The sequence below is a fragment of the Solanum stenotomum genome, unplaced genomic scaffold (assembly GCF_019186545.1).
Source record: "Solanum stenotomum isolate F172 unplaced genomic scaffold, ASM1918654v1 scaffold28368, whole genome shotgun sequence".
NCBI lineage: Eukaryota > Viridiplantae > Streptophyta > Magnoliopsida > Solanales > Solanaceae > Solanum > Solanum stenotomum.
The window spans coordinates 71,296-85,653 of NW_026029961.1; the positions used below are offsets into that span (position 1 = coordinate 71,296).

Consider the following 14,358-nt stretch of genomic DNA (forward strand, 5'->3'; position numbering starts at 1 on the left):
AAGGAATATATATTAGGTTACATCATATGGATGAAGGTAGTGGACCCCGAAGGGAGTTAAATTTAAGATCAAGATACTCTACATTATGGTAATGAAATTGGTAGGTGGCCTGTTAATGAATTAAGCGAAAGGTTTAGGAACCCCACCTCATGCCATTAAACCAGTTAGGAATTTGACCACGAATCTTATTGATATGAGGCCAAAAATATATATTTTAATCATTATTTACCTTACATTTATTATATATATCTATCCTTTTTTAGCATGAATTTTATGAATTGTGCTAAATAGTATATTTTATTTATAGGATTAAATTGGTGTGAAGATGAAGTTTGGATCTAAAACGAATTAAAGATAAAAAATTATAGAAGAAAATCAAGTAGACAACTTGATGGAATAAATTACTTATAATATATTGATTCAAACTTACAAAGAAAGGAAATTAATGAAGTTCACCTACATTAGTTGCCACGTGGCTGATTCTGAAGCAGCAAAGAGAATTGAGGCAGTTGGACGACCATTCTTGACGTGGAAGTCAAATTCCGTTTGGTTTTGGTTTTCCGATTTGTTTTGGACTCAGTTATTTTATTTAGGATTTTCTACCTCTATAAATAATCCATAAAAATAATTATTCGGGGAGATGAATCATAGGTATAAGTATAAAGTTGTCAATACTTTTTAGGCTTCTATTCTTTTTCTTTTCTTAGACATTAGTAGTTAAAGGCCCTTGTTTTGGGGTTGTAGCTATGTGTAAGTGTTGAACATCGATTGTTTTGAATTAATGATTGGTTATCGCTTAAATTATTTTTGTATTCTTGTTTTAGTATTTCTTGACTGGCCATCATAGAGATAAATCTCTTGTCTACTCTTAAAATTGAGAGACGCTAAGGTAGATAAACCAATGGATACAAAAAGCTTGATCTTCTATTAAATTGAGTTGATTTGTGTTTAGGAGTGACGTCCGGACGAACACCTAGCTTGGTTACGAAACATGATGAAATATAAATGCTCGCCAATTAGGATTGTCTATCTCCACTCAACGATGTAGTTAGACAGTTAATTGGAGTAGGCGATTAGAGGTCAGGAGACCATGATCGATCATAAAATCAACTCTATAAATCAGTAATTTGATAATTGTAGTTAATTCATACATGAGATGTGATACATGAACCCTATGCATGTTGCGGCCCTGAAATTTTCCAACCATTGTAAATAATTTTATTATTTAATTGTTGCATTCTTAGTATTTAAATAAAAGTCAAATTCTTTTGACACTCTTAAATAAATAATTAGACTAGTATAATTTAGTAAATAAGTTAATTGACAAGTCTTTTGGTTCGATATATAATCCGATTCTTTTAAGAGTCACTATATTACTTGCGCGACCACATACACTTACGTGTGCAATTGGGAGCAACACTGTTAGAAATATCCAAGTACACAGATGTCTTGACATTTCTCAACAAGTGTGAAAACTCCTTTAGATTACAAGATGATAACTGCAAAACTTCTAGGCTAGGAAAAGTGATTTGTATTCCAGCATCGATGGTGATGTTATTTGAGACAAATATCTCCTACATAGAATTTTTCATATCCACATATACAGAACCATGTGTAACACATAACAAATGTGAACTTGAGACAAATATCTCCTACAGAAGACCAGTTTTGCTGTCTTAAGGACTGAATCATGTGTAACACACAACAAAAAATGGTACTATCTTATAGTTGTTCACAACAACTAAATGATACAAACAACAACATACTCGATGTAATCCCACAAGTGCGGTCTGAGGAGGAGGATAGAGTGTACGCAGACCTTACCATAACTTGTGGAGGTAGAGAAGAGAGGTTGTTTCCGATAGACTTCATTACAAAATTTACAAATTTTGTGTAACCATTACACTTAGGTACAACATGGTAACAATACAAGTACCATTTATTTTGGAAGGTTGAAAAATATGTAATTCATTTTTTAACATATATAAAGAGTCTTACGCAAAGCTACTTGGTTCGGATGAACTCGTAGTTGCTTCACTAGATCCGCCCCTACATTGATCCTTGGATAATTGTATGCTAGACAATTTGAAACAAAGTTTCAAAGAAAAAAAAATTTCACTATCAAGTCGTCTAAAAGTAACTATAAGTGAAACTTCATGAAATTAATAATTTAAAATCAAGGCAAATAACGTGTCAACTATTATCAAGTGATAAAATTTATACTATCAATATATATAAAGGAAGGATGTTAAGGAAAGAGAGTAAAATATATTAGAGCACCTGACTTGAATGTCATTTGGAAAGATAATTTTTTTCAAATCCTTAACCTGGTGTTCTATACCTGCTTCGGAGCTCCAACTAATACAGACCCGCACAGCATAAGGCCCATTAAAGAGAAGAGAAGCCCAACCCATGTTTAAAAGGAGCCAGCCCATTTTTTAGGCCCATGAAAATTTCTCTAAATCACAGGGAGACACATGTGAACTACATTTTGAGGGTGCAAGTGCATTAGTATTTACTTAATAAATATCCTAACTACAATAATTTTTAAAAGGTTAACGGTTTACCCTAGAAGGAAATTGAGTAATCCGCCCCGCACCGTCAACTATAAAATTTTAATCCGTTGGCCAACCGTTAATCCGATAATCCAATACCAATAAGCCAATTTTGTGATTGGCTTATCGGTTATGGTTCGGTTTTGAACAGCCCTAAGTATACCACTAAAGTTGAGTTAGATTTTCAGTTACACACCCGACTTTTGAGTTGGTGTTATTATCCCTTGAACTTTTCCACTTTGTATAATAACTATAATGCAATAGGACATATAGTTATGCTAAATGCATGGTTCCAGGTAAAATTGAACCAAGGGTTTCGGATTCGAACCTTGAAAATAAAGAAAATCCTGAGAGAGAGTGTTTTGCATTTGAAGAAACAGAACAACATGAGCCCCAGAGGTGGATGTAGCCTTTTCCTGTTTTGTTGTACTAATAAGTGGAACACTTCAGTCAACAGCTCAATAGTTGCTATCCTCTCTGTGTATGAGTTAAGCCATTTCAAGCAATGATCTTTAACAGAAATAAATGCAGAAGCAGAAAATGTTAAGAAAGATGAGTTATGTTGTTTCGACTCTCCTAAAATATTATGACCCCTGTGTTGGTTCCTTAAAAATTGCATTACTTTTGAAGAATCCAACACGTACCCATTGACATTTTTGAAGAGTCTGAGTAACATAGCTAATGAGCGGCTGTGTAGATCACTTCTGTCAACTTGAAACAGAAATAGACTTAACTTGAATAATCATTGATACTAAAATACCACACATATAACAATTATGTTGCTATCAAACATATACAAACAACAAACAGAAAATTAAAAAGATAAAAACAGAACCAGAAAAGTTCACTTATTAGTCCACAAAATCAAACAAAGACAAGTTGGCCCTCTCAATCTTCCATTAAGTCCGTCGTCTCTGAGCTCTCTTCTTTGGCCTTCTTCTTTTGTCAGGCATGAGTCCATCGAAAAATTCCACAAACCATTTTGGCTTACAATATTTAAACATGAGACTCCACATGACAGTTCCAACAACTAGTCCAAAAATGTAGCCTATGACTACTGATTCCCACGTAAATCCACTAAAAAAAATATGACTCGCCTTCTTCTTTGGACTCCAATTGTTGAGGAACATGCGATGAATCACTCGTTCCACATTTCTTTGTTAAAGGAAGACCACATAAATCAAGGTTGCCACCATATGAGTCATTTTCAAATGTGTTGAATTGTCGACCTTGAGGAATTGGTCCGACGAGATGATTTTGAGAGAGGTTTAAGAAGGCCAGAAAGTTCATTCTTGTCAATTCCTGTGGAATCTTTCCAGTGAGCCGATTCCAAGAGAGATCCAAAGCTTCAAGCATACTCAATTGTCCTAGTTTCATTGGAATATCACCACTGAGATTGTTATGAGATAAATTGAGTCGCCAAAGTGATCTGAGATCCTTTAGTGTTTCCGGAATGACACTTTCAAAATGGTTGCTTGAGAGATCTATGGTTGTCGTAATTGTGCTGATTCTTTGTAGCTCAATATCCTTTCCTTTGATTACCAAACTCACTGAATCCTCATACGATCTGACAAATAACGCATTCAATTGTAGATGAAGTTTTGACTTTGAGCATGGATAGTAACAAAAATATCCAAATTTTTGATCAATTTAAATGATATAATTCTTTTTAAATGATATAATTCATTCCATTAAGTAGCACTCATCGGTGAATACCTAAAACAAATTATAAAATTTTCATATAATATATTAAATTAAAACGAAAAGGAAACTTGTGCATGAATATTTTTGTGTTCACGTAGTTTAGGAAAAGATTGAAAAAATTCATTATGTTATCAATATATATAACTTAGTTCCTATATAAAGAGGATAAAATTTAAAATTGGAAGTTAAAACAAATATATCAAATAATGAGTGAAAAGATTATGAGAATTTATGAACTTATTGATAAAAAATATTCTCAAACAAATAATAATAAAAAATATACAATAACAATAAATTATATTCATATATAATAAAATTAATAATAATAATAATCTAAACAAATTTGGGGCCTTCAAATTTTTGAGGCCTAAGGCAATGGCCTCACTGGCCAAGCCTTAGAGCCGCCCTTGGGAACATGCAATCGGTCTGATAAGAACATTGAGAGAGAGTTTTTAGTCTGCCAGGAATTGTAGTCTTGTCAATGAGTCAATTTCAGAGAGCGTTTTGCCCAATATCAAAAAAATTCCCTCATTCATAATCAAGCAGTATAAATTAGTTGTTGGATCGCGTGAGACATAACACTCGTCATGAAGTATAAATATATGTAAATATCTACCAAAATCAAAATCGCGGAAGTTGAAACTGAGTTAGAGAACATTTTAAGGATGTTTTATGACTAGAAAGATGAAGTACCACCAATTATTAGCCACATCTGTAGTTTTGAGTATTCTTCTACATCAATTTTCACAAATACAACACACATATAATTGTGTTTCTAACATATACAAACAACAAATAGAAAATTAAAAAAAGACAAAAACAGAACAGTTCACTAATTAGTCCACAAAATCAAACAAAGACAATTTAGCCCTCTCAATCTTCCATTAAGTCCTTCGTCTCTGAGCCCTTTTCTTTGGCCTTCTTCTTTTGTCAGGCATGAGTCCATCAAAAAATTCCACAAACCATTTTGGCTTACGATATTTAAACATGAGACTCCACATGACAGTTCCAACAACTAGTCCAAAACTGTAGCCTATGACTACTGATTCCCAAGTAAATCCACTAAAAAAATATGACTCGCCTTCTTCTTCGGACTCCAATTGTTGAGGAACATGCGATGAATCACTAGTTTCACATTGCTTTGATAAAGGAGGACCACATAAATCAAGGTTGCCACAATACGAGTCATTTTCAAATGTGTTGAATTGTGGACCTTGAGGAATTGGTCCGACGAGATGATTTTGAGAGAGGTTTAAGACGGCCAGAAAGTTCATTCTTGTCAATTCCTGCGGAATCTTTCCAGTGAGCCAATTCCAGGAGAGATCTAAAGCTTCAAGCGTATTCAATTGCCCCAATTCCATTGGTATATGACCTAGGAGATTGTTATGGGATAAATTGAGTAGCCAAAGTGAGCTGAGATCCTTTAGTGTTTTCGGAATGACACCTTCAAAATGGTTGTTTGAGAGATCTATGGTTGTCATAATTGTGCTGATTCTTTGTAGCTCAATATCCTGCCCTTTGATTACCAAACTCACTGAATCCTCATACGATCTGACAAATGGCAAATTCGACATCGATTCCATGTACTTGATATTTCCTGTGTCTTCACCATCTAATTTTATCATTGCCTTGAAGTTTCCAAAAACTTTTGCAGGAAGTGAGCCACTGAAATCATTACGAGAAAGATCAAAAATTCGCAACTTGGGAAAGCAAAACTTAGTATGACACGTGCTTATAGGTCCATGGAACTTGTTCGACTTTAATATAAGGACCTGCAGCTCTTGAAGAGTTCCGAGCCAAGCTGGAAACGTGTCATTTATAGCATTGTTCCCCACATCAAGGACTTGTAGACCATTACAATTGAGCAATGATACAGGAACAGGTCCTTCAAATCGATTACCATTTACGACAATGGTACTCAATGAAGTGCTCTGTGCACATAATGGGGGAAGACTCCCTGTGAAATTGTTCCTTCTTAAGTCCAACACCCTTAGATTAGGCATGCTTCCCAAGCAATGTGGAACTGAGTCACTGAAGTAGTTGTGTGATAAATCTAATAAGATAAGTTTCCTCATGTTACAAATGGATAAAGCTAGTGGACCCTGAAGGTAGTTAAATTTCAGATCAAGATACTGTAGGTTATCGTAACGAAATTGTGGTAGGTGGCCTGTTAATGAATTATGAGAAAGGTTTAGGAACTGCAACGAGTCCCACCTCATGCCGCTAAACCAGTTAGGGATTTGACCACAAATCTTATTGTTAGAAATATCCAAGTACCGAAGTGTCTTTATATTTCTCAAGAAGTGTGGAAAATCCTTCAGTTGACAAGATGATAAGAATAAAGATGATAGGCTAAGAAAGGTGATATTCATTCCCTCATCAATGGTGATGTTATTTGATGAAATTCCAAGGGTTTCAAGGTTTGTGAGATTCACAAGTGATTGAGGAAAAGAACCACTGAGTTGATTATTGCTTAAATACAGTTGTTTTAATGTTGGGTTTGTTTTGATCACTTCATCGGCTAGTCCTCTGAATCGGTTATGTTGGAGCNAAACACCCAAGATGGTATGGTACCATTCAGTGAGTTGTATGACAAATTCAGTTCGGTTAGCTTTTGAAGCATGCTTTGGTTGCTAGGCAGTGGGCCAGATAGGGAATTACTCGACAATCCTAAGTATTCAAGATGTGTCAAACTTAAAATTGAAGCGGGAAATGAACCGATGAAGCTGTTATAAGAAAGATGTAAAGTACGTAGCTCTTGGAGGTTTGAGAAAACATCAGGAATTTCACCTGAAAAGGAGTTAATTGAAAGATCCAAACGTGTGAGGTGCTTCAATTTAGAGATTGTGGAAGGAATATGGCCAGTGAAATGATTATGATATAAAATCAACTCCCTAATTTGTGTTAGGTTGCTAATGGAATCAGGAATGGAACCAGAGAATTGGCATCCTGCAAGGTTCAAGATATTCAAGGAACTGAAGGTGCCAATTGAATCAGGCACCTCACCAGAGATGCCTGTGGATGAAATATCCAACTCCGTTAACAGAGTGTTGCTCCAGTGGATCTTTGGAAAAACTCCTTTGACAAGATCATTCCCACTCAATTTGAGTATTTCCAAGTTTGGCAGAAGGAAAAAGTTCTCTGTGAGAACACCTCGCAGATTAGTATAACCAAGATCCAGGTACCTTAAGGAAGAAGAAATATTCACAGGTATCTGAGATGAGATGTTGACACCATAGAGAGAAAGTAGCTCCAGATTTGTCAAGTTCTGAAACATTGCTTCAAATGTTCTCTCATCAAGTTGTAATCTTTCATAACTATAAGAAAGATCAAGTGAAACCAAATTGGAAAGGTATGAGATTTCTGTTGGGATTTTCCCTTGAAAGCCATAGAGTTTTAGATGCCTCAAATTCCTCAATCGGCCAATGCCATTTGGGATTGAAGAAGGATAAAAGAAATTGTTAACAAGGTTTAGTGTGTGGAGATGATGAAGCTGGAAGAGGCTGCTATTGGGATGAATACTTACAGGTATCGGTGATGAGATGTTGCCAAGAAAGAGAGCTAGTACCTCCAGATTTGTAAAGTTGTGAAGCATTGTTTCAAATGTTCTCTCATCAAGTTGTAATCCATAAGAAGAAGAAAGATCAAGTGAAACCAAATTGGAAAGGAATGAGATTTCTGTTGGGATTTTCCCACTAAAGAAAGAATTAGAAAGGTTGAGATGCCTCAAATTTCTCCATCGGCCAATGTTATGTGAGATTGAAGAAGTTGAAAAGTTATTGTAAGCAAGGTTTACTGTTTGGAGATGATGAAGTTGGAAGAGGCTGCTATTGGGATGAATACTTCCACGAAGCTGACTGCAGCTAAGGTCTAACCCGATAACATGTCCGTTTAATAAGTCACAAGTGACTCCATCCCAACTGCAGCAATCCCTACTCTCATTCCAAGACTTAGTTTTTGGGAAAGAAGTATCACACTTAAGAGTAGAGTAATCAGATATTTGAAAGGATTGCTTAAACTGAAGCAAAGAGGAAGCTTCAGTGGGAGAGCAAAGATGATGATCAAAGGATGAAGAAAAGCATCCACTTATTAAAAACACAAAACATAGAAATGAATAAAAGAAAAACAGACTCATGACCATTTTTTGTTTGTTTGTTTTCAGGATGGAGTTCTTCTTACAAATCAGTCAGTATTATCCACACATATATATACTAGTTTCTAAGTGTCCTATGTAAACTGAATACCTATAACATACTGATTAATGTAATCTTACGAGTAAAGTTTCAAGAAGGTAGGATATACACAGACCTTTATGAAGGAAGAATACAAACAACAAAAAATTTCAATGAAAAAACATAATATAAAGTTAGAATAACCAAATCTTACTCAGGGCACGTCTACCTAAGCATCACGCATCGCGTAAAAAAAAATCAAATCTTACTCAAAACATTAAGAAGATTAAACAATGGTATTAAAAATCAACTTGTTACTCATATTTTGTAGTGTTCCACAATACTTTTTAGAGTACGGAGAAGACTTAACAAAATAATACTCTTTATGTACTAATTTTCTCTAGATGTTGAGTTCATTTCGAGGTCATTAACTATCGCTGCAGTGTGTGTTAGGCAAGATGATGTGAAGTTGGTCCCATTATGTGGAATTTTTTTTTGCAGAACTTCTAAGAAATTTCCAATGAGAGAAACTATTTCTGGACCAAGTCAAGTGAGGAAAAAAATGAACAATAATACCGTGTGGAATTTTATTTTTATTTTTTTATTTGCTTTTTATTCAAAATTTTGTTTGATATGTGTCTTAATTTCCTGCATAATTAGAAATTTTATGAGAAATTTCCGATTAGTTGTCTCTTGTGTTGTTTTCCAAGACTTTTCACATTTAGTTAATGAGGGAAACTCCATCTATATGATACAGTTCAAACATGAAGAGATGGAGAATAACCAAAGTAGTAGAGAGGCTGTTTTCGTAGACCCTCGACTCAAGATAAAGGTGTAGTGATCGACACTACATCAAAAAAGTTGTTTTTGTGGTAGAATTGTAGTGAACTGTATCCTATTCAACTGATATTGATATCATTGCAAGGCACATTAAGGAAAAGAGCTTGATATATCCCTCAACTTTGTCATTTTAGAGTTAATATACCTGTTGTTACAAAAGTGGCTTCACATATACCCCTACTTGTACAAAAATTACTTTTTTTATTTTTTTATTTTTAAGAAAATCATGTTGTGGTATATTTAATTTTTTCACACATAAATTATTTTCTCTTTCATCTTTACTGTAAAAAGTGTGAATAGAAAAAGAGAATGAAACATATCCAGACAAATAAAATGGGGTATTTGTCCCCACATCTACCACTAACTAATTTGTGATTGCAAAAAAGTTGTCTAAAGTGTTTTAAGTCATTTTCCAGAAAGACTCAAGTCTTCAAATCTTGTTTGATAGTACCAATTATATATACAATATTCATTTTGTCCAACTTTGGCATAAAGGGAGAAAAAATAATACAACCTTGGCATCACTAACTACACAACTTGAGCTCCATGGATGAGTACTACTCACTTCTAACAACTTGTTACTTCATATTTTGTAGTGTTCCACAAGACTTTTTAGAGGACGGAGAAGACTTAAAAAAATAATACCCCCTATGTCCTCATTTTCTCTAGATGTTGTTGTTCATTTCGAGGTCATTAACTATTTTTGCATTGTGTGTTACGCAAGATGATGTGAAATTGGTCCTGTACGTAACACTAACTGTAGAAAATAGACTAGATCTTGTAATGTCTAGAACCATCCCCACATAAGTATAAATAGGGGTGGCCTCAGTCATTTGTATACAACTCAAGAACAACCCAAATAAAAGAGTCTTCTTCCATAAACAAGTTCTCCTTTCTAGCTTCCTCTTCTTTAGTTGAATCTTCTGATCTTTTATAGTTAATGATCTTGGGCTAGCAGATTATACTTTTCTTCTGTTATTCTCTATAGTTCCGTAAAGATAACTACCGCTAAGGGCTAGACTGATAAATAACCCATGAACAACATGAGCCCCAGAGGTGGATGCAGCCTTTCCTGTTGTGTTGTACTAAGTCAATAGCTCAAAAAAATATTGGATTATACAAAGCGTTCCTAAAAGCTATTATGAGAAATTTCCGAGTTGGTGTCTGATTAGTTGTCTCTTGTGCTGTTTTCAAACTTGTTAGGTACACATGAGTTTTCACATTAAGTTAATGAGGGAAACTCCATTATTCTTCATAGGACCATCTCATATTTAATTAAGCAACAAAGAAAAAAGGGGTACTTTACTGCAACTATCAGACGATGACTTCTAAGTCTTTAAGCAAATTTCCGCAAAGACTAACCAGAGTCAGTTTTTACATTATCTAGACGAAGCTTAATCTAGATAATAGGTACAAAAATTTTAATACACAAAGGCCTCTTGGAAAAGCAGGTTATATTATGCAAGATTCATATACTACTACTTATTCAGAAGTGAAAAATGTAAAAATATAACACACACATTCTTCACAGAAATATAAGCTCTTAAACAAGAAGAAAAATAAATTTAGTATAATAATGATAGGACATGTTGCCTTATTTTATTTATAAATATAAGATGTTAAACATTCTAATTCCACCACCAGAGAGACTTGACTTGGTCAATATTTAATGTTAAAGATTGCAGAGAAATTATATCAGAAATTCCTGATTAGTTGTTTTCAAATATGTTAGGTACATTCTATAATTATCCACAACACTTTTCACTTTTCTAGTTTTTTTGTAGTAGAAAAAACTTAATGGGGACAAAGTTGACACTTTACAGCTACCTAGTTTGCACTCTATATGTCTCAAGATCTGGTTCAATATCACACTATATAGTACATTCTGTCTTTCATTTTATGTGACACTATTTCCTATTAATCTATTTCAAAAAAGATCAACACTTCATACTTTTATATATAGCCACAAAAATCGTCGCACGTCATATTCAAAATCACAAATTTAAAAAATCCTACTTTTTTTTCTTAAACTTCGTAACCTGTAAAACACCGTGACATAAGGGTAGTGTGGTCAATGCAAATGTATTACATTATAGAAAATCAATTTTCAGTTTCTGTAAACACAAGATTTTCTTTTCTAGTTTGTATAAGAAGAACTGTAATGTAAAATGGACATGCAGTTATGCAGAATATATGAACTTTCTAATATCAAGTGATTTCAATCATGAACCAAACTCTATGTGCTTACTGCTTTGCTTTTTCCTTTTTGTTGTACTAATGAACTATGTTGCTCCGACTCTCCTAAAATATAATGATGTCGCACCTGTGTTGGTTCCTTGAGAAATGCAATACTTTGAAGAATCCAACAAGTATCCGTTGGCATTTTTGAAAAGTCCGAGTATCATAGCTAATTAATAAGTTTGGTGTGTGGATCACTTATGTCAACTTGAAACAGAAACATAACTTGAATAACCATTGATACTAAAATAACTCATATATAATTATGTTTCTATCAAACATATACAAATAACAAACAGAATATTAAAAAGACAAACAGAACCAGAGAAGTTCACTAATTAGTCCACAAAATCAAACAAAGACAAGTTGGCCCCTCTCAATCTTCCATTAAGTCTGTTGTCTCTGAGCTCTCTTCTTTGGCCTTCTTCTTTTCTGAGGCATGAGTCCATCAAAAAATTCCACTAACCATTTTGGCTTACGATATTTAAACATGAGACTCCACATGATAGTTTCAACAACTAGTCCAAAACTGTAGCCTATGACTACTGATTCCCATGTAAATCCACTAAAAAAATAGGACTCCAATGCTTGAGGAACATGTGATGAATCACTCGTTCCACATTGTTTTGATAAAGGAGGACCACATAAATCAAGGTTGCCGCCATACGAGTCATTTTCAAATGTGTTGAACTGTAGACTGTGAGGAATTGGTCCGACGAGATGATTTTGAGAGACGTTTAAGAAGGCCAGAAAGTTCATTCTTGTTAATTCCTGCGGAATCTTTCCAGTGAGCCGATTCCAGGAGAGATCTAAAGCTTCAAGTTTATTCAATTGCCCCAATTCCATTGGAATATGACCTATGAGATTGTTATGGGATAAATTGAGTAGCCAAAGTGAGCTGAGATCTTTTAGTGTTTCCGGAATGACACCTTCAAAATGGTTGCTTGAGAGATCTATGGTTGTCATAATTGTGCTGATTCTTTGTAGCTCAATAACCTGCCCTTTGATTACCAAACTCACTGAATCCTCATACGATGTGTCAGATAGTTTCATGTACTCTATCTCTCCTGTGTCTTCGCCATCTAATTTTATCATTGCCTTGAAGTTTCTAAAAACTTTTGCAGGAAGTGAGCCACTTAATTCATTACAAGAAAGATCGAAAATTCGCAACTTAGGAAAGCAAAACTTAGTCTGACACGTACTTGTAGGTCCATGGAACTTGTTCGACTTTAATATAAGGACCTGCAGCTCTTCAAGATTCCGAGCCAAGCTGGAAATGTGTCATTTATAGAGCTGTTCCCCACATCAAGGACTTCTAGACCATTACACTTGAGCAACGACACAGGGACAGGTCCTTCAAATCGATTACCATTTACGACAATGGTACTCAATGAAGTGCTCTGTGCACATAATGGAGGAAGACTCCCTGTGAGGTTGTTCTTTCTTTAAGTCCAACACCGTTAGATTAGCCATGCTTCCCAAGCAACTTGGAATCGAGTTACTGAAGCTGTTGCATGATAAATCTAATAAGATAAGTGAACTCATGTTACAAATGGATGAGGGGTAGTGGACCCTGAAGGGAGTTAAATTTCAGATCAAGATACTGTAGGTTATCGTCCTGTTAATGAATTATGAGAAAGGTTTAGGAACTGCAACGAGTCCCACCTCATGCTGCTAAACCAGTTAGGGATTTGACCACAAATCTTATTATTAGAAATATCCAAGACCTGAAGTGTCTTTACATTTGTCAAGAAGTGTGGAAAATCCTTCAGTTCACAAGATGATAGCTGCAAAACTTCTAGGCAAGGAAAGGTGATATTTATTCCCTCAGCAATGGTGATGTTATTTGATGAAAGGTCAAGGTATACAAGGTTTGTGAGATTCACAAGTGATTGAGGAAAAGAACCACTGAGTTGATTATAATGGAGCCACAACAAAGATAGTAAAGGGAGGTTCCAAGATGGTATGGTACCATTCAGCGAGTTGTAAGACAAATCCACAGAAATTAGTTTTTGAAGCATGCTTGCATTGCTAGGCAGTGGGCCAGATAGGGAATTACTCGACAAGTCTAAGTATTCAAGATGTGTCAAACTTAAAATTGAAGCGGGAAATGGACCGGTGATGTTATTTGATGAAAGGTCAAGGGTTTCAAGGTTTGTGAGATTCACAAGTGATTGAGGAAAAGAACCACTGAGTTGCTTATTGCTTAAATCCACTTCTATTAATGCTGGATTTGTTTTGAGCTCATCGGGTAGTCCACTAAATTGATTTCGACTGAGCGACAATAAAGATCTTAGCAAATGGAGGCTAAACAACCAAGATGGTATGGTACCATTCAGTAAGTTGTCATACAAATCCAGTTGGGTTAGCTTTTGATGATTGCTCGCATTATGAGGAAGTGGGCCACATAGGGAATTACTAGACAAGTCTAACTGTTGAAGATGTGTCAAGTTTGACATTGAAGAGGGAAACAAACCGATGAAGCTGTTTTTAAAAAGATCTAAAATGCGTAGCTCTTGGAGGTTAGAGAAAACCTAGGGAATTTCACCTGAAAAGGAGTTGTCAAAAAGATGTAAATTTGTGAGGTGCTTCAATTTAGAGATTGTGGAAGGAATATGGCCAGTGAAATGATTATAAGGTAAAATCAACTCTGTAATTTGTGTTAGGTTGCCAATGGATTCGGGAATGGAACCAGAGAATTGACATTGTTCGAGGTTCAAGATATTCTTTTTTTGTTTTTTAATTTAAGCCATAACCATCACAGCTTAAAGCTATTAGGTGTGGGGGGTTTGGCTTGACCCCTACCATGTCTATAATTTCCAACATAAGTTACACAAAACAGAGGGGGG

General features: G+C 35.0%; 2 protein-coding genes across 2 annotated transcripts; both read right to left on the minus strand.

Annotated features, from left to right (window-relative positions):
- Nucleotides 1-3,632: 3,632 nt before the first annotated feature.
- Nucleotides 3,633-11,654, minus strand: LOC125851653 (receptor-like protein 9DC1). The gene is made up of 4 exons (XM_049531423.1): nt 11,595-11,654; nt 6,834-8,277; nt 5,247-6,426; nt 3,633-4,122 (listed from the first exon to the last, which is right to left on the minus strand). Exons 1-4 carry the CDS (start codon nt 11,652-11,654, stop codon nt 3,633-3,635), a joined length of 3,174 nt encoding a protein of 1,057 aa, XP_049387380.1.
- Nucleotides 11,655-11,896: 242 nt separating this feature from the next.
- LOC125851654 (receptor like protein 22-like) lies at nt 11,897-13,968 on the minus strand. The gene is made up of 3 exons (XM_049531424.1): nt 13,175-13,968; nt 12,879-13,016; nt 11,897-12,779 (listed from the first exon to the last, which is right to left on the minus strand). Exons 1-3 carry the CDS (start codon nt 13,966-13,968, stop codon nt 11,897-11,899), a joined length of 1,815 nt encoding a protein of 604 aa, XP_049387381.1.
- Between the last annotated feature and the right edge of the window lie 390 nt (nt 13,969-14,358).

What these genes read in the sequence shown, in the direction of transcription:
- LOC125851653 (XM_049531423.1), bottom strand. Translation starts at nt 11,654, where the DNA reads ATGCCAACGGATACTTGTTGGATTCTTCAAAGTATTGCATTTCTCAAG. An exon ending in GTCATACAACTCACTGAATG is followed by an intron (nt 6,427 to 6,833) that starts GTACCATACCAT and finishes ATTCATTAACAG; the next exon opens with GCCACCTACCACAATTTCGT. An exon ending in ACTGTCATGTGGAGTCTCAT is followed by an intron (nt 4,123 to 5,246) that starts GTTTAAATATCG and finishes GTTATTTGTCAG; the next exon opens with ATCGTATGAGGATTCAGTGA.
- LOC125851654 (XM_049531424.1), bottom strand. Translation starts at nt 13,968, where the DNA reads ATGTCAAACTTGACACATCTTCAACAGTTAGACTTGTCTAGTAATTCC. An exon ending in AACTGGTTTAGCAGCATGAG is followed by an intron (nt 13,017 to 13,174) that starts GTGGGACTCGTT and finishes ATCATGCAACAG; the next exon opens with CTTCAGTAACTCGATTCCAA. An exon ending in GAGTACCATTGTCGTAAATG is followed by an intron (nt 12,780 to 12,878) that starts GTAATCGATTTG and finishes ACACATTTCCAG; the next exon opens with CTTGGCTCGGAATCTTGAAG.